At 38.2% G+C, this 24,231-nt stretch overlaps 1 protein-coding gene across 1 annotated transcript in view; it reads left to right on the top strand.

Annotated features, from left to right (window-relative positions):
* The window catches only part of LOC136865917 (zinc finger protein OZF), a 93,031-nt gene that overhangs the window by 39,554 nt on the left and 29,246 nt on the right, over positions 1-24,231 (top strand). Inside the window, exons 3-4 of the mRNA XM_067142460.2 lie at positions 10,516-10,596; positions 17,892-17,974. Of these exons, the coding sequence (XP_066998561.2) occupies positions 10,516-10,596; positions 17,892-17,974 (164 nt within the window). The remainder of the gene's footprint in view (positions 1-10,515; positions 10,597-17,891; positions 17,975-24,231) is intronic.

The raw sequence follows: 24,231 nt of genomic DNA on the forward strand, positions 1-24,231 counted from the left end.
GTTTGAGTGGCACAAACGGTTTTCTGAAGGTCGGGAACGTCCCGGACGACCAGTGACTGTCAGAAGTGGAGGAAACGTCCAGAAAGTCAACGAAATTGTGCGTAAAGACCGATGTCAATACTATAAAGAAGTCCTAATCACGCTAAGGGAAAGAGTAAGGAAGAAAAGATCAGATGCATGGAAGAACGGCTCATGAATTCTTCACCAAGACAATGCACCAGCTCACAACGCCCTGTCTGTGAAGCAGCTTTTAGCTGACAAGTGCATTCCTGTGCTAGAACATCCTCTGTATTCGCCGGATCTTGCTCCATGTGACATTTATCTCTTCCCAAAAGTGAAAAGTGTTTTGAAGGGAACACATTTTCAGTCTGTGGAACACGTAAAGTATAAACGGCGGAATTGTTGCGCAGGGTGACAAAAGATGGCCTACAGCATTGCTTCGAACAGAGGAAGGTACGTATGCAACGGTGTATAGATAGGGAAGGGGAGTATATTGAAGGGGATAAAAGTGTTTTGTAACTTGGTTTGCAATAAATCACATTTTTCAAATCAGTCTCGTTATTTAATTGCCGCACCTCGTACTTCATCAATCTTCCAAATGTACGCAATATCGTGTCATGCTTTGAGATTCCGTGGAAATGCTCCATTTCACGTGGTTCGAAAGCGATCTGGTGTTATTTCAAGTTCATTGGAGTGGAATATCTTTCCCGCTTGCGTATAGCCGTCATGGCGTCTTGAAGGATACATTCATATCTATATTTTGATAATGAAGATGGAGAATATCTAAGTTGCGTTACTGAGCTACAAGGAAGTGCGAGACAACGTAGTAATGATGAACCTCATGCAGAATTGTCACCTCTTCTTCAGATAAATTATTTTCCCCAAATGTAAATGATTTTGATAATACCACTTCTTGGATCAACAATATTATATTTCAGTAATAGCGGAGTAGCTGCGCGTATTAACATGCTACGGCTATGGAGCCAAGCTCTGCACTTGGCGAGTGGGTTCGAACCTCACCGTCAGCTGTCCTCAGAATGTTTCTTTCTTTGTTGTTTCCCTTTTGCAGTTCCTATTCCTAAGCCACAGCCGATTCCTTCACCATCATTCATTTCATGTTCATTACCTTCTCAACTGAGATTTGCATCGGGAAGGGCATCCGGCCGTAAAAATATGGTGTAAAAATAATCTCACTTCATCCCCGACCCCATATTGGCCTGCGGTGCTTAGGGGACATATGCATTCCATTACTGTAATTGTATCAGTAAACATGTATCGCTTAAAGTGCTTCTTCCTTATAAAAAACCCGGCCCAGAGAGCTCGTCTTGTCATCAAAACTCGGCAGTGAAAAGGTTAAGACGCAGCAGGTCATTATGCTATTTAGGTCTCAAAATGGGTAAAAAAGTTAAAAAAGTAAATGCAGTGTAAAGTTTAATCTTGTACTAGTTGTATTTATTAAGGCTGAGCTGTGTGTTTAATGGAAAATCTTGTTAGTGTAAATTGTATAATATTTTGTTCTAGGAAAATGTCTTCTTCTCTTGTTAATTTAAAATTTACTGCTTGACAATGATGTATTTTAGTGTACCATTTGCTGCCGAGGTAGACACCTCATTTGTAAATAAAATGATTTTGATTTGATTTGAAACGAAAGAGGTGACAGCATGCTCCCCTGTTTCAGTCCAGTCTTATCCCTAAAACCTTCTGTCTTTCCAACTAGGGTCAGTACTCTGCTAACACAGGTGTTGTGCATTGCTTGCACCATTTCTAATATTTCTCTTCTGAGTCTCTTTTTTACCATGGTTTCTCACATCATCTCTGTGGGTACACTACCATATGCCTTTTCTATATCTATGAAAGTCATGAACAGATCCTTTCCATATTCCCAGTTCTTTTCCATCAGCTGTCTCATGCTAAAGATTGGGTCCACTTGTCATCAAAACTCGGCAGTGAAAAGGTTAAGACGCAGCCATTTGTTCCTCTCATAACTCTCCTTCAATCTTTCTTTTCATTCTTCTTTCACCGAGCTCGATAGCTGCAGTCGCTTAAATGCGGCCAGTATCCTGTATTCCAGAGATTGTGGGTTCGAACCCCACTGTTGGCAGCCTGAAGAGGGTTTTCTGTCGTTTCCCATTTTCACACCAGGCAAATGCTGGGGTTGTACCTTAATTAAGGCCATGGCCTCTTCCTTCCCATTCCTAGCCCTTTCCTGCCCCGTTGTCGCCATAAGACATATCTGTGTCAGTGCGACGTGAATCAACTTGCATTCTTCTTACTAATGCCATTTCCAGTATTTTACCTATTTGCGGTGTAAGTGTGATTCCTCTATAGTTACTACAAACTTTCTTGTCCCCTTTTTTAAACAAGGTATTATTATCCCTTTTTTCCAGTCAATCAGTCACTACTGATCTGCATTTAGGGCAGTCGCCCAGGTGGCAGATTCTCCATCTGTTGTTTTCCTAGCCTTTTCTTAAATGATTGCAAAGAAATTAGAAATTTATTGAACATCTCCCTTGGTAAGTTATTCCAATCCCTAACTCCCCTTTCTGCAACCTTACCAAGAAGTACACAAAACAACACAATGCCAATGCACAAACATCAAAATGAAAACAAACACAATACTTACCATAAGGGCAATAGCACAAAACACGATGCGTGGAGGACAAAAACATGAAGGAAAAATTAAATTTAAAATAAAGAATATTTACTTAGTAAATAAATTTGAAGATCGGTATAATATAAGAACAGCTAAATATGTATATTCCCTTTAAAAAAATGCAATTAAAACAAAATTAAAACAAAAGGGAGGGACAGTAATTTATAATGAAATTTAAATTAAGATGAAATGAAGCTGACATTAACATAGGCTTCCTCAAAAAATTAAAGTTGGAAAACTCATAATTAATACCATTAAATAAAATAGTCAATTACATTACCTTAACGTACAGAAGGATTAAAATACTTTTTAAAAGGAGAAAATAGGTTGCAACCAGAAATTTTGGAATGATAACTCTAGGTAATATTAAATGGAAATTCATTTAAAAATATGAAATACTCAGAGGATAATCAGGATGCGGGCCCGCTATTATTAACACTGTTAAAAAATTGAAATTTGCAACACTACTAACGAACAATAAGGTACACGCAAAGGCACACACAAGAACACACGTACAATAAATCAGTGGCTCCAACCGCGCCACCGCGAATAAAATCTACATAAATAAACCAAACCGGATTAAATTATAATAAAACAAAGGTGTATAACTATCCCAACTAAATAAAAAAATATCAATAGAAACGATACTATATACGTTCTCACATAATAACAGAACACGGAAGCAGACAACAGGAGTGACATTTACCGACGCCAAGCCATCATCCCATTATAATCACCAAAGCCACCAAAATTAATAATGTGTCCATCAGATAAGATAAGAAAGGGATGACCATTACGTAATAATAACAAAGGCAGTGAACCCAAACAATGACTAGAATGTGACAAGAAAACGAAAGGAGAATGGCATAATTTAAGTTCAATATCGACGAGCAAATTTAAATTTTTAACAGATTTGATGTTATTAAAATTAATAATAATAATTATTATTTGAGGCGGTCCGTTCCAAAACTCGTCTTATCCATTTTTTTAAAAAAATGAGTTAGAGGTAGCATTGTCTTCTTGGTGATGTTTGTGATAGTTCTAACACAAAATTAAGCACCAAAACTTGCCTTTTCCCATAGAAATCTGTCACCAAACATAGGCTATTGTTCCATAACTCGCCTTATCCACGGCGCTTGTCGTTCCAAAACTCGCCATATACAATCAACCAATAGGAATGGATAATTTCAGCACGTGACTCATGCTATAATATACCCGCATTTTATGCCAGTCTTTCCACTCTTTGAGTTGTTCTTGAACTGTGTTATTCTTTCATGCAGTTTTGTGCTGTGAATAGAGTGTATTAAGATGACCGAAAATATTGCTCTTGTTGTGGAATATATATGAAACTTGCTAATACAGAGCAGTTTCACATTCAGGTCTGCCAAAAGACATTCTTGAATGTATTGCATGTCAGCAAAGATCGGGTTCAGAGGATTGCCAGAAATCACTTCACGACAGGGAAACTTCCAACAGAAAAGAGGGGTGGAGCTAGGATCAAACCAGAGTACACTGAAAAGAGGCACTCCGTGAAACGTTTCATTGAAAGTTTGCAGTGTTTTGAAAGTCACTATTGCCGCGGAAAGGCATCGGTCAGAGAGTATCTACCCGGAAATTTAAGCATCGCTAAGCTTTACAAAATGTATAACAAGAAATCACCTGAAGAAGTGAGGGTGAAGCGGTGGTTCTGCCGTGAAATTTTTACGCGTTGCTACAATTTAGGATTCGGAACACCAGTTACTGATGCTTGCTCAAAGTGCATAGAGCTCAAGGAGAAAATTAAACTTGAAAGTTCGAACGTATCACTGAAGAATGATTTAATCTTGGAACTTAGAGTACACAAACTAAGGGCTGCAGCTTTTTTCAAAAAGCTCCAAGAAGAAAGGGACAGCATGGCAATATTTTCATTTGACTGCCAAAAGAATCTTGTGAATCCAAAAGTTCCAGATCAAATTGCCTATTACAGTCGCCAATTGTACACCTATAATTTTACCATTGTGAGGGGTACCTCACATGCCAAGTTGACAAAGGAGAATGTTTTTACATACATATGGATGGATCATGAATTCAACAAGGGGTCTAATGAAACGTCATCTGCAATTTACCATCGATTATCACAAACTGATTTGTCAAACTTCACTACTGTACGAATTCGTGCGGATGGCTGCGGAGGACAGAACCGCAAATCTACAATGATTGCAATGTGCACATATTTCTTGACACACACAGCTCCGCCTAATATAGAAAGTGTTGAATTGGTCTTCCCTATGACAGGCCACTCATTTCTGCCCTCTGACAGGGTATTTGCTCAAGTCGAGAGAGAGAGAGAGATACGGAAATGCCCTATAATCTGTAATCCAGCAGAATATGAAGATATCTTTAGCAAACATGCCGAAGTCTTCAAGTTTGGCAGAGACTGCTCGGTGAATAATTGGAAAATGGTTTCTGAAAATATGATGAAAATGCCTGCATCTTGGCAATTTGAATTTTCTTCAGTGAAACGATTTGTTATTAGCGAAGACTCACTGGGAAATGTCACCCTTATGGGGAGAACCTCATTAAAACTAAGACATCGGTTTAGGAAAATCCGTAATGAAAAAGGGAAAACGCCTGCGAGATATGCTAATGCCACCTGAATTATTGCCAAGAGTAAACTTGAATCCCACCAAAGTAAAGGACGTAAAAAGTTCGCTTGAAAAGCATTTTGGAATGGATTGGGATAGGAATGAGTTGCTTTCTTTTTATAAGAATCTGTTCACCTCAATTTCTGGAGACGAAAACAATCTTGTTGAAGAAACAGAAGTTCTTTGTGATGGATCTCAAGAGGAGAGAACATATTTGAAAGTTTGATTAACAACAAAGTGATGTTTTATTGTTCAAGTTACTTCTATTGTGAGTGCAGTGTAGCCTATAAAGGAAGAATTCTCTCCAAATACTATGGATAGGATGTAAATATGATAAATCACACTGCTGTGTTTAATTTATTTGTGAATATGATTTTACTGATAGCAAAAAGGTGCATGAGTGTACTGGCAAGTTTTATTACAACATTATATTCTCAGTACTTTCATTTTTCTTGTTTAAAAATAAGTTGTGTGAGGTAATATATTTTGAACTTTTTTGGGTGCTCCAAAACTCGTCTTATCCAAAATACAAATGTAATTTATGGACGTTCTATTAATTATATTTATAATTCTTCAGTAAGACGACCCTATGACATTGCACTTGAACGCGTCGTAATACATTTAAACAAGTGAGACTTATATTACAAAAATTACAGGTTTTTCGCTTTTCCTGAAAAATCACTTATGATTGATAAGACGAGTTTTGGAACGGACCGCCTCATTTATGTAAGAGGTTAGAAATTACATTTTCTTTTCTTAAGCAGTTAGCCTACAGCTTAGATAATTCAGAAAGAAGGGGGCTTTGGATTACACTAGGATACGTACATGAGGTATCATTAATTAATGACTGTACAATGCAATAACGATCACATCCAAATAATTAACCGGCAAAGGCAACAGCAATGGTTAGAAGGAAAATACAAACAACGAAGAAAAAAATTAGGAAGGAAAATCAACATCAAAATGAAATAATAGAAAATAATAATAAACACGACGATAATAATAATAAGCACCTCAAAGAATGGGTAGGCTACAAGGTACGAACCACAACACAGGAAGATAAAAAAAACTCGCACAAAATACAACCTCATAGATGCATAACTAGCGATTCCAAATTCCCACATAATTTAGTTACATACTTTTACAAATTTAGTGCATTATGATACAATGAATTTTGCTTGCAGACGTTGACAGTTTTTAATTAAGCAAGAAAAGTTACGAAGGATGTGGTCCTTGGCTGTACGAGATAACTTGCATAATATAGACTTTCCAGTACTTACATGAGTAGAGTTATCCAATACCAATACTTGCCATGTTGTTTAATGGTTAATACACACACAAGGTTTTCTTCTTACACCAATAAAAAAATTAAGGCTGGAGCACACTGAGAAGTATTTAAAAGGTAAAGGGCATAGCCCTAACGTGCACGGAGTTATCCACAAGAGTCAGACTCCATTCTTAAGGCTCTCCCATAACGCAAAGGTGTCTCTTTAAGAGCACCACTTAACGTGGCCATGTTGAAAGTTCCAACGCAACAGCCAGACTTCCCCGCTCTCCGACAGTGAAGGCGGAAGTTCACAGCTCCCAGCATTCAAAGTTCGCACACTGCGCAAGGCGGCGGCAAATACGTAACAGTACGAGATATAGTTTGAATTAAGTGTGCATGCAAAATTCCACAACTAGATGACAGTTTCAAACAATGAACGATAGATAACGTCTCGTTTCACAAGTAGACATGCCAGATAACTAAATAATCGTAGACGTTTTCATGTTAGAATTCCATTATGTCAAATAAATATTAGCTGCCATTTTCACGTCACACTTCCTATAAAAGAAGTAAGTATAAATAACCACCTAATCGATAAAGTATCGATTAGGTGGTTATTTATACTTACTTCTTGATTAAACATCGATACGGTCATGAAATGGACAACTTGTAACACTTCCTATAAACAAATATTTGCCCCAATTTGTCATCTTGAATTCCAACCTTATCTTCATATTGTGATCTTTCCTACTTTTAAAGATACCATCCAAACTTATTTGTCTACTGATGTCCTCCCACGCCATCTCTCCACTGACGGCTCGGAACATACCACTTAGTCGAGCAGCTCGTCCCCTTTCTCTCAAATCTTCCCAGCCCAAACTTTGCAACATTTTTGTAACACTACTCTTTTGTCGAAAATCGCCCAGAACAAATCGAGCTGCTTTTCTTTGGATTTTTTCCAGTTCCTGAATCAAGTAACCCTGGTAAGGGTCCCATACACTGGAACCATATTCTAGTTGGGGTCTCACCAGAGACAAATATGCTCTCTCCTTTACATCCTTACTACAACCCCTAAATACTCTCATGACTATGTGCAGAGATGTGTACCTTTTATTTACAATCATATTTATGTGATTACCCTAATGAAGATCTTTCCTTATATTAATACCTAGGTATTTACAATGATCCCCAAAGGAAACTTTCACCCCATCAATGCAGTAATTAAAACTGAGAGGACTTTTCCTATTTGTGAAACTCACAACCTGACTTTTATCCCCATTTATCATCATACCATTGTCTATTGTCCATCTCACAACATTATCGAGGTCATTTTGCAGTTGCTCACAGTCTTGTAACTTATTTATTACTCTGTACAGAATAACATCATCTGCAAAAAGCCTTATCACTGATTCCACTTCTTTATACATATCATTGATATATATAAGAAAACAAAAAGGTCCAATAATACTGCCTTGAGGAATTCCCCTCTTAATTTTTACAGGGACAGATAAAGCTTCACCTACTCTAATTCTCCGAGTTCTATTTTCTAGAAACAGAGCCACCCATTCAGTCACTCTTTTGTCAAGTCCAATTGCACTCATTTTTGCCAGTAGTCTCCCATGATCTACCCTATCAAATGCCTTAGATAAGTCAATCGCAATACAGTCCAATTGACCTTCGGAATCCAGGATATCTGCTATATCTTGCTGGAATCCTACAAGTTGGGCTTCAGTGGAATAACCTTTCCTAAACCCAAACAGCCTTCTATCAAACCAGTTATTAATTTTGCCTACATGTCTCATATAATCAGAAAGAATGCTTTCCCAAGGCTTACATACAATACCTCTCAAAGTGACTGGCCTGTAATTTTCAGCTTTATGTTTATCACCCTTTCCTTTATATACAGGGGCTACTATAGCAACTCTCCATTCATTTGGCAAACTTGCTTCATGCAAACAATAATCAAACAAGTACTTCAGATATGGTACTATATCTCAACCCATTGTCTTTAGTATATCCCCCAAAACCTTATCAATTCCAGCTGCTTTTCTAGTTTTCAACTTTTTAACCTACTGTAAATGTCATTTCTGTTAAGGGTAAATTTTAATACTTGTTTAGTATTAGTCACCTCCTCTGTATGGACATTATCCTTGTAACCAACAATCTTTACATACTGCTGAGTGAATACTTCTGCCTTTTGAAGATCCTCACATACACACTCCCCTTGTTTATTAATTATTCCTGGAATGTCCTTCTTGGAACCTGTTTCTGCCTTAAAGTACCTATACATACTCTTTGATTTTCTACTAGACTTAGTGTGGCCATCAGTTACGCTTGCCATCATGTTATCCTTAGCTGACTTCTTTGCTAGATTCAATTTCCGTAGTAAGTTCCTTCAATTTCTCCTTACTTCCACAGCCATTTCTAACTCTATTTCTTTCCAACCTGCACCTCCTTCTTAGTCTCTTTACTTCCCTGTTATAATATAGCAGAACTTTACCATTCCTTACCACCTTTAGAGGTACAAACCTATTTTAACATTCCTCAACAATCGCTACAAACCCATCCCAGAGTCTGTTTACATTTTTATTTAACGTTTTCCACCAATCATAGTTACTTATTAAGGGTTGATGACCTCGATGTTAGGCCCCTTTAAACTCCAAGCATCATCATCATCAGTTACTTATTAAAAACTCCCTCATGCCTGTTTTATCAGCCATATGGTACTGCCTTACAGTCCTACTTTTAAGACCTTCCTTCTTTCACATTTAGTTTTAATAACCACAAAAACAGCTTTGTGATCACTAATACCATCTATTACTTCGGTTTCTCTATAGAGCTCATCTGGCTTTACCAGCACCACATCCAGAATATTGTTCCCTCTAGTTGCTTCCATCACTTTCTGAATCAGGTGCCCTTCCCATATTAACTTATTTGCCATATGTTGGTCATGCTTCCTGTCATTCGCATTTCCTTCCCAATTGACATTTGGTAAATTCAGATCACCCGCTATGATCACGTTCCTTTCTTTATCGTTTCCCAAATAGCATCTGTGCTATCCTTTCCTGGTATGTACACTCCAAAGACATCAAGTTGTCTATTATCTTTAGAAATGATCCTTACACCTAGAATTTCGTGCTTGTCATCTTTAACTTTTTCGTAGCTTACAAATTCTTCTTTCACGAGAATGAATACTCCCCCTCCTACCATTCCTATCCTATCCCTACGATACACCCTCCAGTTCTATGAGAAAATTTCTGCATCCCTTATATCATTTCTCAACCATGATTCAACTCCTATTACAATATCTGGTAAGTATATGTCTATTAAATTACTTAATTCTATTCCTTTCTTTACAATACTTCTACAGTTGAGCACTAACAGTTTTATGTCATCCCTACTTGATTTCCACTTCCCTATTCCCTTAACACCGCTCCCTAGCACACCCTGTTTCCCTGAATATACCTCCCTATACCCCTTCTAAACAAATTTCCTAACTTATATGTATCACTGCAGTTTATGTGAAGGCCTTCTGAGTGCAGATCCCTATCTCCTACCCACCCATTAGGATCTAGAAATTTCACTCCCAGTTTCCCACATACCCACTCCATAGTCTCATTTAAATCTCCAATCACCTTCCAGTCAGTATCCCTCCTACACAATATTCCACTGATAACAATCTCCACTTCCTTAAACTTCATCCGTGCTGCATTTACCAGATCCCACACATCCCCAGCTATGTTGGTACTTATACCTGTTTGTCTTACGTTGTGGTACACATTTGTATTTACACATACACTTGGTAGTCGGTACCCCCATTGCATACCAACAGGTCAAGCAGCCTTTATTATTTCCACACTGAAAAACAATAATGAAGTTTTGAAACTGAAACTATTTACTAGCTCATTCATATGTGACTAAATTGCCAGATGTGTGTGAAGAATGTGCGTAATATATTAACTTTTCCGCAGGAAAATTATGAACTTACAACAGAGGAGACACATTTGAAGGAGGAAACCAAATCAGAGTTGGCAGAGCCAGGACAAACACAGGTAAACACATTTGAAGTAATCTAACATCTTGACGACCATTATTCTGATAATGGAAATTGTGAGAAATCTCCTGAATAGATTTCAACGAGTGACCCGTCATTTTAGAAAAGAAATTTTGAATGTCCTTGTAAAGATGGTATTTATGGTGAGTTTGCCTGTCTTTTAAACATAATTATCATATTTTTGTCATGTGCGAAGGGCTATATTGTTTTACAATTTATTTTTTGTGTGTCCGGGTTCACATTTCACTTTTGAAGGTGGTGACATGTAACTAGTGTCTTGTTCCACCTTTTGGGAGCAGCACACGCACAGGGGCCAACGAATGCCCTCGTCATAGCCATTTCATAACAACAGTGTCCGCGTAGGAGCAGACAACATGGAAATCATCCATCTGGGATGGCACTGTATGACTTCGTACCTATGGAAAGAAGGTGTGACCACTGCAAAAATCCAACTGATGGCACTGTTCAACATTTCTTTGTTGGTGGGCTTCCCCTATGCTTCCTTTACATCGATTGTTGTTTCGTTTGTGGCTCATGATAATGAAGCCTTGTCTCATCACCAGTCCCAAGCCTAGCCGTAAACTCGGCTACATTTTGACCATGGCATTACAAAAGTTATCTGCACACGTCAACACGCCTCTGCTTTTTGTCTGCAGACAAGAGTCTAGGCACCAACGTGGATGACACCTTCCCCAACTGTAAGTGGTCGTGCATGCCCTATTGCAGGGCGTTTTGGCTAATTCTCGTAGCTGAATTCATTTCCGTAAATGTGATGCATTCGTTTCCTTGTATGGCCTTTTAGACCCGGCAGCGTTGGCTAGTATCGACACTGTTACATTCCTTCCAGAACTGGCTCTGTTGTCCACCAATGTGTGTTCTGTTTTCCAATCTTCCACCCAGTCGTAAACTGCTTTCCTTTGAAATAATAACTAGTTAATATACAATTGTATTGATTAGGTGGACAAATTAATAAATTAACTTACTGTTATTATTTAGGGGTTGTAGTAAGGATGTAAAGGAGAGGGCATATAAGTCTCTGGTAAGACCCCAACTAGAGTATGGTTCCAGTGTATGGGACCCTCATCAGGATTACTTGATTCAAGAACTGGAAAAAATCTAAAGAAAAGCAGCTCGATTTGTTCTGGGTGATTTGCGACAAAAGAGTAGCGTTAGAAAAATGTTGCAAAGTTTGGGCTGGGAAAACTTGGGAGAAAGGAGACGAGCTGCTTGATTAAGTGGTATGTTCCGAGCTTTCAGTGGACAGATGGCGTGGGAGGACATCAGTAATGTCAAAAACATATCAGATGTAAGGCTTTTTAGGCTTTTGCTCTATTAACCAGCATTTCATCTTAGGTCTGACACTAGACTCATCAGAGTGGGATGTGTCAGACCTTACCCACTGATGCTGGGGTGTATGCAGGTGAACTTATCAGAAGCCCTTGTAAGAGGCACAGTCTGATAACTGCATACGGGAGATAAATCTCCACAATGGAATTATTGCCTGCCTAACAATTCCAAATCGAAAATTCTAAATTCTCATGGAGAGAATTAGATATTTTTCACAAATAGGGCACGTCAAAAATGTCAAAAACATATCAGATGTAAGGCTTTTGAGGCATTTGCTCTATTAACCAGTGATTCGTCTTCGTCTTAGGTCTGACGCTGGACTCATCGGAGTGGGATGTGTCAGACCTTACCCACTGACGCTCGGGTGTATACAGGTGAACTTATCAGAAGCCCTTATAAGAGGCACAGTCTGATAACTGCATACGGGAGATAACTCTCCACGGGCAATAATTCCATTGTGGAGATTTATCTCCTGTTTGCAGTTATCAGACTGTGCCTCTTATAGGGGCTTCTGATAAGTTCACCTGCATACACTCCAGCGTCAGTGGGTAAGGTCTGACACATCCCACTCTGATGAGTCTAGTGTCAGACCTAAGGTGAAATGCTGGTTAATTGAGCAAATGCCTGATAAGCCTTACATCTGATATGTTTATGACATTTTTGACATGCTCTATTGGTGAAAAATATCTAATTCCCTCCATGAAAATTTAGAATTTTCCATTAGGACAACAGTAGACTAATAAGTTTGATTGGTGTCTTTAGGGCCCGGTTGTATAAAACATTTGATCTGAGTTTAACGAGGAAAAATGGCTGCCAGTCAAGTTGAACTTTGATTTTCCGTTGTATAAACGCTAATGTAAGATCATCTCGTCTCGATCTAAGTTCAGATTTGACTGCCGAATATTCATTGGTTAATCTCCTTGAACCTAGATCATTATCAATCATATTAAACATTGAACTATACCTGAAGACTTGAGAAGTGTTTCCTTGTGGCGTATCAGCGTAAGAATACCGTACCTTAATAATATTGAGGTGAGTTATAAAAATCTTCAATGCTAGTAGTTAAATAATATTGCTAAAAATCGTTCGATTTTTTCAGAAGTCAGGTTATGTGAATATCATATAAACAATAGCCTACTGCAATACCAACACGTTGTTGTTACTTAGTTTTATGATACTGCTTCATTAATTAATTATTTCAAATTGTGTTTCAAGTTTACAAAACAAAGCAATTGTGTAATATACTGTATATATTTTTTTAGCAGGGATGTCAGATTATTCCGACATTTTGTCTGATGAGGAAGAGTTGATTTTACGATGAGCTCCTCACGTCTTTCGGCAGAGACGGAATCCTATGATTGAAATGAGTGATCAAATGTTCAAAATGAGACTTCATTTATCGAAAGATGTGTTGGAATGGCTGGAACTAAAGTTACGGAACACACTACAAAAACTTACTCAAAGAAATTATCCGCTGTCACCCATGTATATGTTACTAATAACTCAGGTTTTATGCTACAGGAAGATTTCAAATGGTTGTTGGAGATCTCTTTAACATTCACAAGTCAACGGCTTTCTCTTTCAACTGTGATGTCACCATATCGGTTTCTTTTATTTTCTATTATATGTTTGTACCTTGATAGTACAATATGAATATAAAGTTGGAATTCAAGAGGACAAATTGGGGCAAATATTCATTTATAGGAAGGGGAGTTAGGGATTGGAATAACTTACCGAGGGAATTGTTCAATAATTTTCTAATTTCTTTGCAATCATTTAAGAAAAGGCTATGAAGACAACAGATAGGGAATCTGCCACCTGGGCGACTGCCCTAAATGCAGATCAGCAGTGATTGATTGATTACTGATCAAAAATGATATTTATCACTTGTAAATGTTTTCCGTGATGTCGCTTGTTCTCCACAGACTGCCACCAAGCGCCGATGAATTTTTGCTGTGATCACGCCTTCCTACCATAGGAACCAACTCATATAGCGCCGTCCCTGATGGTTGCTTTCGTCCTCATCTGAAGAATTTGCCTAATATATTAACTTTTCCACAGGACAATTATGAACTTATAGTTACACGTCACCACCTTCAAAAGTGAAATGGGAACCATACCCAGACGTACAAAAAATAAAATGTAAAAGAATATAGTATGCCTCTCATGGTTCAAAATCTTATTCTAGGTACTATATGACAGTTATTATTGTTCTAACCCCCTCACTACGGGGCATTTAGTAGCTGGTTTCATCACAGTTATCTACCTTACCTTTACTGGATTTTGGCTATGAGCAGGGTTATTTTCCTATCGTCATATATCGAAGAGTTCCAACCCATTTCTTCAAAATATCATTCCAAGGAGATTATCTTCTGCCAGGTCCATTTTTGCATAAATTTCTTCCTTGAAATAGTAGCAGACTCTTCTTTTCAGGTTTCCTCATAATATGACCCATATATTCCAGACTACTCATTTTAATTGTATGGATGAGCTTAGGCCAAGAGCTCTTTATTTTCATTACGCTCCACCCATAAAATCACTGGGTTTGAACCCCACTGTCGACAGAGCTGAAGATGGTTCTCCATTTTTGCACCAAGCAAACGCCGGGGCTGTACCTTAATTAATGCTACAGTTGGTGATTTCACACTCCTAGCGCTTTCCTATCCCATCGTCACCGTAAGACCTATCTCTGTTGGTGCAACGATAAACAAATTGTAAAATAAGAAACCTTCTCCGATATGTCCACAGCTTGAAAGTTTGGATTCTCTTTCCTCTTGTTTATGAAATATGTAGGGCTCTACAGCATTTAGTAGGATGAAGAGGACACAACACTTCGTGATTCTCTATTTGAGCTTTATTCTTGGATTACTTCAGGATATGAATTACCGTATGCTTCCTCTATCCACTGTTTAATTTAGGAGAAGAATTTCAGGTGGTGTAGGTTTCTCTTATACATTGTTGTTCTGGAGCTAAGGTCAAGCCGCAATCCTTACTTAAAGTTTGTGCAAATTGTGATCACTCATTTGTGCAGGAGAGGAGGAGCATTGCAGGGAAGAGCGATGCAGTGGAAGGCATGAGCATACATAGGGGAGTGTAAGCGAGGATATTTTACAATCCAGACCGTATGATACATTCAACCTTATCCTAAATTGTAGAATTCCTGTTGAGAATACTTTTAAACATTGTTCCGAAAATTACACATACACACGTAGCTCAGTAAATTTTTCGCTTGATAGAACACTATGGATCATTCACTGTCGCTATTTTCAGACTTAGGGAATCTCTTAGAAAATGCCCCTCCCAATGATTAGTAGATTTGGGTTTCAGTATAGTACCAATCAAAGCTTCTTGTTTTCATAAACTGTTAGACAGTGACAACCACTGCACTGGTTTGAATATGAAGAACTTTGCCATTTGATTTGCATCTTATTTACAGTGTTCTCTTCTTTTTGCACAAGCTGTACTTCATAGCCTGTAGTGACTAGTTCTTGAAATCCCAGAATGCAGTCTGCATTCAGCACTGTGTCATCACATACTGCTTCTGTATACTGTTGGAAAGAACACCAATAAACTTTGTATCTTTTCGGAACCCACTCAAGTGCTTCAGTATGTGTGTCTGCTCTGAGTAGATGGTTAAGAGAAGAGGGTATTGCATTCGTTTCTGCCTCACTCCTTGAGTTTTTGGTAATAATTTGCAGGTCTGTCTGTCTTCTGTTCCAGTGCTTTATAAATTTTACCATTCTGACAATGATCCAGAGATTTTCCTTAGTCCACAAATCAAACGTATACACTTGAATTGCTTTATAAATTTTACCATACTGACAATGATCCAGAGATTTTCCTTAGTCCACAAATCAAACGTATACAATTGAATTGCAAACATTGCCTCACGTGTTCCAAGACGAATACAGAAACCACTGTGTGTCTCGCTGAGGTTGTCGCACTTGTGATGGATTCCGCGGTAGATAATTTTGAGGAATATCTGCAATATATGGTCCATGGAACTGATTATCCTGGGTTGTATGAGTTGAGCCTGAAGTTTAACACCAAGCACTCTATGGGTGTTATATTGTAGGACTGAATGCTCAGTACAGTAAGTATTCTGATACCATTTTCGTCCATAAATTTAATCATTTCTGCTTGAATTTCATCTGGACTCGTATCCTATTATGCGAAGATAATTACAAGTTTCAGCTTCTTTGCTGTGATTTTTGGTCCTTCACCTGCCTGTATATCTCGATATCTAGGGTGTTGGCTGCCCTTGAAAAGTTCCTGGGCATCTCCCATACTTGCCTTCATCTTCTAGGGATAATTGACCATCTTTGATAACGGTTCAGAATGTGTTTATTTTTTTTCCCTCTGTGGTCTCTCTAATCTCTGTATGCGCAGTCCATTGAAAACATCATCAGCCATTATGGCTCCCGTTGCTACTCCTAACGTTCTTTCTGATCCATTCTATGCAATTATTAGGAGAATGTCCAGTTTCAAACGTGTTTTCTTGTGAAGTTGCTGCAGGCTGTAGCTTGAATCTTTGTTGTTGTGAACTAATGGGGTTGCCTTTCCTGTATAAAATTTAACATAAAAGTCTATATAATCCTACGTATTCGAGGAGACTTACCCTTAGGTACAGCCAATCCTGGAGAGACTCATCTGAAAAGAACTCAGCCTTGATAGTTTGAAGGGCAGTTTTATCCAAGGTACTTTGGAACGTTGTATTCTTTCTGTGTCATTTTGTACACAAGACTTTGGAGCTTTCTTCTCATTTGCTTATTGTTGGCTTCAAAATATACAACATTAGATATGCTCCTTCAGCTTTCATTAGATTGATGAATTCAATTGACCCTTGTTCTAGTGATGGAATACTCGATGACAATTAACTAAATTCAAACATTTCACCTTCTTAAGAACAGACCAATTGTTTGACAGAGTGAGCATTTTTGTTACATTGGTAGAACAGCTGAAGCAAAGTAAAAGGTTTCTCTCTTTCAAAAACCCATGAGGTAACTGGAATCTAAACATTGTGTATGGAATAAAGTCCATGTCAGTTGAATGATCATTTAAAATAATTGTTGGCTGCTCTGGTCATGTTCTAGGAAATATTGTAGGTAGTTTCAAACTACGCATCTGAACAGAGTCCTTTCGAGATGAAACCTAAACCCATCCAGCCCTGCTGAGCATTGGCCTGACACACGACTGCTCCTCAGCCTGAAAACATGCAGTTTCAGTTGAAGTGTGGTCAGCATTACAAATCATCTCACCTGTTATTCTTGGCTTTTTGGACCAGTGATTCTTTCTCTCTGTCAGTTAACTCTTTCATTGTTCTCGTATAGGCTGACTAGACCACAAACTATTCCTCAGATTCTGGTAATAATCCCTGACTTGTCTGAGAATCAAGCCCGGGGCTTCAGGGTATGAGGTGGACTCGCTACTCCTAGTACACAGGTCCAGCACAGTCCTTTAGAAGCTGAATACTGAATGAGAAGTCCAACAACTGTCTATTTTTTGACTGAACTTGGACATGATGGGCAAGAAATTGACCTCTTTCAGGTTCAGATCCAATGTATGATTGACGATCAGAGTTGTCTCTGGGAACACATGGAACATACAAGTCACAAATCATTTAAAAATGCATAACTGTATGAGCACAAGACAGTACATTCTGGGAAGGGATGTGGAGATTGTCCTTGATGTTTCAACTTTCCCTTCTATTGCTCCCCCTTCCATTGCTGTCCTCTTCATCCTATTACGAGTTCCTCTTCTCCACATAATTGTGACGTGACACTTGTTTTTCATTTCCTTTTTACATTGGGAGAATAAATTGTTATTTTTATTGTGTAACTGTGAATTTTACTGTGTCAGCTATGTCATGTTTATTTTTATATTTTTACTGTAGATACCTGTTTACTGTACATTTCTTACTTTATTTTGCATAATTGTTCCTTACAGCCTTTTGCAGGTGTTAAGGATGAAATATGCGTAGATGAACACACAGTCGGGCAGCTCGTCCCACGTTTCAAAGAAGAAGACACGTAAGTAAAGTAAAGCTTAATTAGATTTTACTCCCCTGAAACTTGGCAATATGGAATTTGTTATGTATATGTTCAGTAGCCCTCTCTGTCGACAAGTGTTTGAGTGTTGGCCTCTGGATCCCAACATTGTAGCTTCAAAGCCAGTGCAGGTCCATCCAGATCATTATTGAATTCTGTCGCCTGCACTTTGCTCATGGTCCCAAGTTGTTGGTTCCATCCTGTCTTGTTAGAAAATTCCGGTAGCCCACTCATTGTCATCCCAAAAAACTAAAATAACTCAGCCATAGTATCTAGTGATCAGCAGGTTGCATGGATGGCACCATGCAGTAGTTAAGCCTGTAGGATCATTATTAATATTACCTGCACAGTTCTGTTCTCCATATTGTAATAGGTGTTCTTGGGAGTCTGAACATGACCTTGCTGTTGGTCATTTCTGCAACTAGACCAGTCCAGTGAATCAACCTGCCACAAACTGGGGAACTTGGTCAAGGCTATATTACATCAGCCGATGGAATGTTCGATTCCATTCTAGCATTAATTCCTTGTGAGTGAATTAAGATATGAAGAAATGAACTATATCACCGTGTAGCCTATTTTCTTTATAATCACGACTCCCAAGTTTCAAAGAGATCTGTTGGAAATTATGGAAGTTATTAGCCATTACAATTTCTTGGGGATACCAAATAAAAAGGCAGGCATTTCGCTTGTGAAGCCAGTTCACTTTGTACCACAGTCGAGATCGGACGGCCGGCTGTTGGGTATTCCGCTTTCATCATGTAAGTTGTTAGTTCGACCTTCTGTGAAGTTTAAGTACGCGTACTACGACGCATTATAAGACTTAGAATATTTTCAGTGTCGTGTGTGTGGTGATAGAAACTGTGCCTAAGTTGAAATGTGAACAGTTGAGGAGTTTTACCATTTATGAGAACATTGTGACTGAAATTTACATTTTCTCACCAATACAATGTTACGCTAATATAATTTGATGTTCGTATTTGAACAACAGTGATTAACTGTACATTAAATACTGAAAGTGTTGAAACGTGATCGTCAGTGAAATGTCAGAAGTGTCCATTTTATCTGGACAAATGATAAACTGTGCCAGTAGTGAAACATAATCCAATAGTTCAGACTGTTCAGGTTATGGAATTTATGGTAGTGAAGCATCATAGTGCATAATTATTCCACCAAAGGTGTTGGAACCTTTTTTTTCAAATTGTACGAACAACTGATACAATTAATCCTATTTAACAGTGTTGTCGAACTCAGATTTTATTTTACAAGTGACCAGACTCTTATGTGAGCATAAACTCAGTACTGCATTTAAATGATCTGGTGCATTCAATATTCCATAATGATCCTGATAAGACTTGTGTCGAACCGAGGAACTTCCAGGAAGGACCGTGTTTTCTTTTGCCATTTTCAGTAGTGAACGGACTAAATTCACGGAACTTATTCTTTTTCATTCGATGTTGTGTGAAGTCTTAAAACAGTATACCTTGTTTTCTACGTCGTTATTCGGATGATGTTCTCACACTTAACTTTAATAAGGTGACATTTATTTTACGTGATTGATACATCGCAAGTTTAAATTTTAGTTCAATTTAATCAATCAGTAATGACTGTATTCTTCTAATTAATTAGTGAAATCCCACTGTGAAGACAATTGATTGCCGCTTGTGACTTGTTGAATATCGCTACTTATCATAATCTCATTTGTGCAGATCAATTACTGTACTTTGAATCCATGTCGTATCCCAGTGCAGTGTTTCAACCAAGACCACGAGTGCTCCTGGATCATCCAGACTTCCTAGATATTCTGGACCTTCTAGATATTCGATACCAGCTTGGAAAATGGTGTCACCATGAACAAACATTGCGACCCCGCAATGTACCAGGACCAGTTCAATCCCAGGAAAAGTAACTCATTGTAACTGCTGTGCTGAGGTGATGTTAAATTCTGACTTTATTTTATGAATAAACTTTTAATGAAAATTAGCATTCTGTTATGTTATTTTACTTCCCTCTCCTCTGTAATAAGTCAGATAAAGACCGGACACCCCTGTGCTGAGTCTCGTGTCCAGCTAGCCATCGAAACAAGCTTTTACGGTTACAGTAGGTATATTTAGTTTGGATTTTGCCTGGTTGGCTACCAAGTTACAAGTAACTATTCTCATTTTGGTTCCGTATTGTAGTTGACGTATGTCTCGAGTATTATTACAATATTATAAGTCCACCTGTTCAATACAATACAATATTGTATTGTATTGTATTGTATTATACAGGTGGACTTATAATATTGTAATAATACTTGAGACATACAGTAGGTATAGGCGTACCTTTTACTACTTCCGGAATTATGCTTAAGTCTCGTACATACCACTCTGAGGACAACTAGCACTGCAGTATTTCACACCAGGCAACATGCAGTATGTACTATTAGAGAATGAAACACCAGGTAATTACAACTTAAATCAACGGTCTCAGCGCTAAGCAATAGGTTCCTTGGACCCTAAGCACATAGTGAGTTTGCGTCCTGCTAGGTCTCCTGCTGGAAATATGGACACCATCACGTGTTCTCTTGAAAGCACACGAGGAGTTGAGAGGCGTGTAGTGAACAGCAGAACCCATTCACTGAGATACTGAAAAGATCAACTCTCCCACTCGTATGAATGGTCAAAGTGTCTTGTCCGGTGTGCAAGTTTGCGAAGTACTTGGTCTTGTCATGCGATCTCTACAGTCGTATTGTTACCCTTTTCGTAGTATCAGTAAATCAATAGATTAGAATAGTCCTGTAACATGACATTAAAATGGAGCACCTTGGATGATACCTCCGACAAAGCCTGGTGTCGAAGTCCAATCCAATAATCTAATAATCTATAGTAGGCGAATATTATCAATAAACGCAATGAGAAGAATGAATTAATTTTTAATGACAATTTAATTACCAATAAAGCACGTTTTAACCTTTGCTAGATATGCCACAACATAAATACATATTATATATATATATTGAATTTCTTGAGGCATTAATGTCCTTGTAGTCGTATTTCTATAATCGCTTTTCGCTCAGAAAATATATAAACATTTAGAATTGATCAACCATTTTGAACACTTAACACTTCACACACGCATCCCTATGCACACATACAATTACTTGAAGGCATATCCTGCGTATTTTTGCATAGTTCATACTATTAATTTACATAGTCAGGTGACGAATGTATCATTGGGCTGTCAAGTTAAATGAGGTTTTTGTTAAGTTAATTGTTATCACATTTTGAAGTGTACGAAATTTGCTTCGTCACGTTCATTTTTAAAACCCTATCTGACTCGTAAATGAATAAATATTTACATGCTGCGTGTTCCATTCGGATTTTACTTAAACACTACTGTATAATTGGAAACCCCAACAACGTTGTTCCCTGTAATGATACATTTTAATGAACCAAGGACCCTTAGATTACATGATAAATATCACTCCTGAAGAATAACCGACAGGCAAATAAAACACTTCACATTCATATAGCAGATGACGGACAGTATAATCCATCGGCAGTAGGTAATAGCAGGTATGACTCCCACTGATACTGCCTAGAAATGATCCAGGTCCCTTCCGACAGCGTGGGCGAGTGGTGTCTCATCTGAAACCCCTCAACGGTATGATTTATGTAAAAGAGTGGTGGGAATTCTCTCATCTATGATAACTGCAAATCTACTGAACGATATTCTTCCACAAGTTATTGCAAGTAAAACTGTCTCGGAGAAAGAATGCCAGCCTTGAAACGAGCCCTTTAAATGCAGCGGCAGTATACTCTTTCTTTCGGGCATTCTGGACTTTTCATGAATAACTTCGCAGGCCAACTAAGAGTCTGGGCCAACCACTCTCGCTTTCAAACTAACGGGACACACGCGGTCTGCATGCAGTATTCGTCACTGCTTACTTACTCATCCCTGTTTATTTTCAATAGGGCCTATGCCATTAATATCATTACCGCAAAACTGCTATAATCCAGCCCTATTCATATTCACAGCGCAGAATTATCTATCATGTGTATTATTCATATCATTGGGGGAAAATTCACACTTTCTTATACCACATACTTATTACAGTAATCTGCTAAAAGCTTCGCCTCTCCCCCGTGGGATAGCAATACATACAAGTTACAGAAGAAATTCTATCGATTGGGGACAAAATACATATCAGCACTTGCGATCTAAGGATAACATATTTATAATCACACCCACTATCGTCTCATCTTCTTGTTGTTTCATCATTAACCTTAATTTACATAGGAGGGATGTCTAATACTGATGTGAAGCGAAAAATAGAAAGTTCAGAATGTTTCTGAAGATTCATACTGGATATAACTGATGGTAAATTGGAGTGAGTTTACTTGAATCTTAAATCCCTTTTACACAATTACCCTGATCAACATTTAATTCAACTAAGACGTCATAAACATAACATGCAATCTGTCCTGTGAAAATGAAAATAAAGTACGGTCATACAACCGTGAAGAAAATCAATATAAATCCTTATAAGGACCTATTTTTTCCTGTTGAAAGTGCAAAATCCTAATCTACAGTCTACATCATTTGCATGCAATTAATATATTTACATTTTAATGGAAACTGCGAATCTCTAATACTTCAGAATGGTACTCAACACTTGTCTGGTTCACGCCAACAGTTTCCCCCCGACTGGCACATTACCTGGGGTCCTTAGTTGAACATTGCAGCAGCGCCAACAGCATAGAGTCCGTAGTTCGATAGTAGATGGGCTGCTCCCATGATGACTTGAACTACATTTGTGTTAAAAAGGCCTTGAAGTTCTGCGATGCGCCAAGTACGTGCAGACCTCCTGCACTTTGATCTTCTCCCAAGGATGATGACGTCGCTGATACACAACCAAATGAGGGGATTAGCTTAGTATAACTATGTTAATTTGTGACATGTTACGCGACATTTTAATCAGAGAAAACTCAGACTCGAGTTTCCTGCCCGAGTAATTGTACTGTTCGTTTACCCCATCACTTCTCCCTCATTTGTCTCTCGAATCCACTATCAGCAGTTAGGCCCTGAGTCACAGATGATCTGAATTTCATTTTCACTGGCTACTTGATAATGTCATGACAAGTATGATTTCAACTCGGCCTATTGTCACATTAGTTTCTATTGGTTACAGAGTTAATTACTGCAATTTTGTTATTTAGCTGATACCGCCCTTTCCAAATTCAATATCAGTGAGCCGTTTGTTCGTCTCCCAATTTATCATTTGATATTACACAGCTAACAAAGTTCCTCCACGATTTCATTGACATTGCTAAATTCGTATACTGAATTCTACTGAGGCGTAGCCTACTAGCATTTAAGTCACACTTGAAAGCTCCCGTGTAGTTTACTCGATGGTTTCACACGTTGCATGAATATTCATTGTCTCAGCTTTAGTTTGTCCTCGGAGAGTACGAATAATTCCACATATTTTTGTACAATTATATCAATGTTGATATTATTATTATTACTATTGTTATTATTATTTCATAAAGGGTTATATTTCTGAAAATAGTAAAACTTAACAATTTTCACATAGATTTTCAAGGTTTAACAAATAACAACTAGTCAACAAATAATAAGGTACAAGACCAGGAAAAGCCAAGATTTAGTGACAGTTTACCAATCTGGGCTTCGAGCCCCAAGTTTTACAATTTCTGAGTTCTCAGCTCACACACATATTTTCCAAAGGGCAGAAATCCCTTAATAACATGGAGCACTTGCTCCGACCTAGCAATATCAAGCCTCCCAGAGGCACCTTTCTGACACCGAAAAGAGCTGACCCGCTCTCTATTTTTCAAGCCTATTACAAGGCCATATCAAATTTTACACTTAATTGCCTACAAGGTACAACATACATGAAATGAAACGGGGCTATCTTGTACCCAACCTACTGGGCCTAGGTCAAAAAATAATAGGTTAAGTAAATGGACCAAACAGCAAAATGAATGGAGGCGTGAATTGGCACTCCTAAATACACATTTTAAAACCTAAAAGGCGCTAGGCCGAAGAAACAGGGGCTATTCCCAAACTATGGAGGTGACTCGTATAAGAAAAATTTAAGACATTACAGAAGGGAAGAAATCAGTTACCAAAATGTAGTCACCTCTAACCAAAAATGAAGGGGTGCTCAAGAGAGTAAATCACTCTCTATCCCCGGTTTACAGCTAAAGATATTTGAAGTTTTACAAAAACGATGGAAG

Source organism: Anabrus simplex, chromosome 3, assembly GCF_040414725.1.
Source record: "Anabrus simplex isolate iqAnaSimp1 chromosome 3, ASM4041472v1, whole genome shotgun sequence".
In the NCBI taxonomy this organism is placed as follows: Eukaryota; Metazoa; Arthropoda; class Insecta; order Orthoptera; family Tettigoniidae; genus Anabrus; species Anabrus simplex.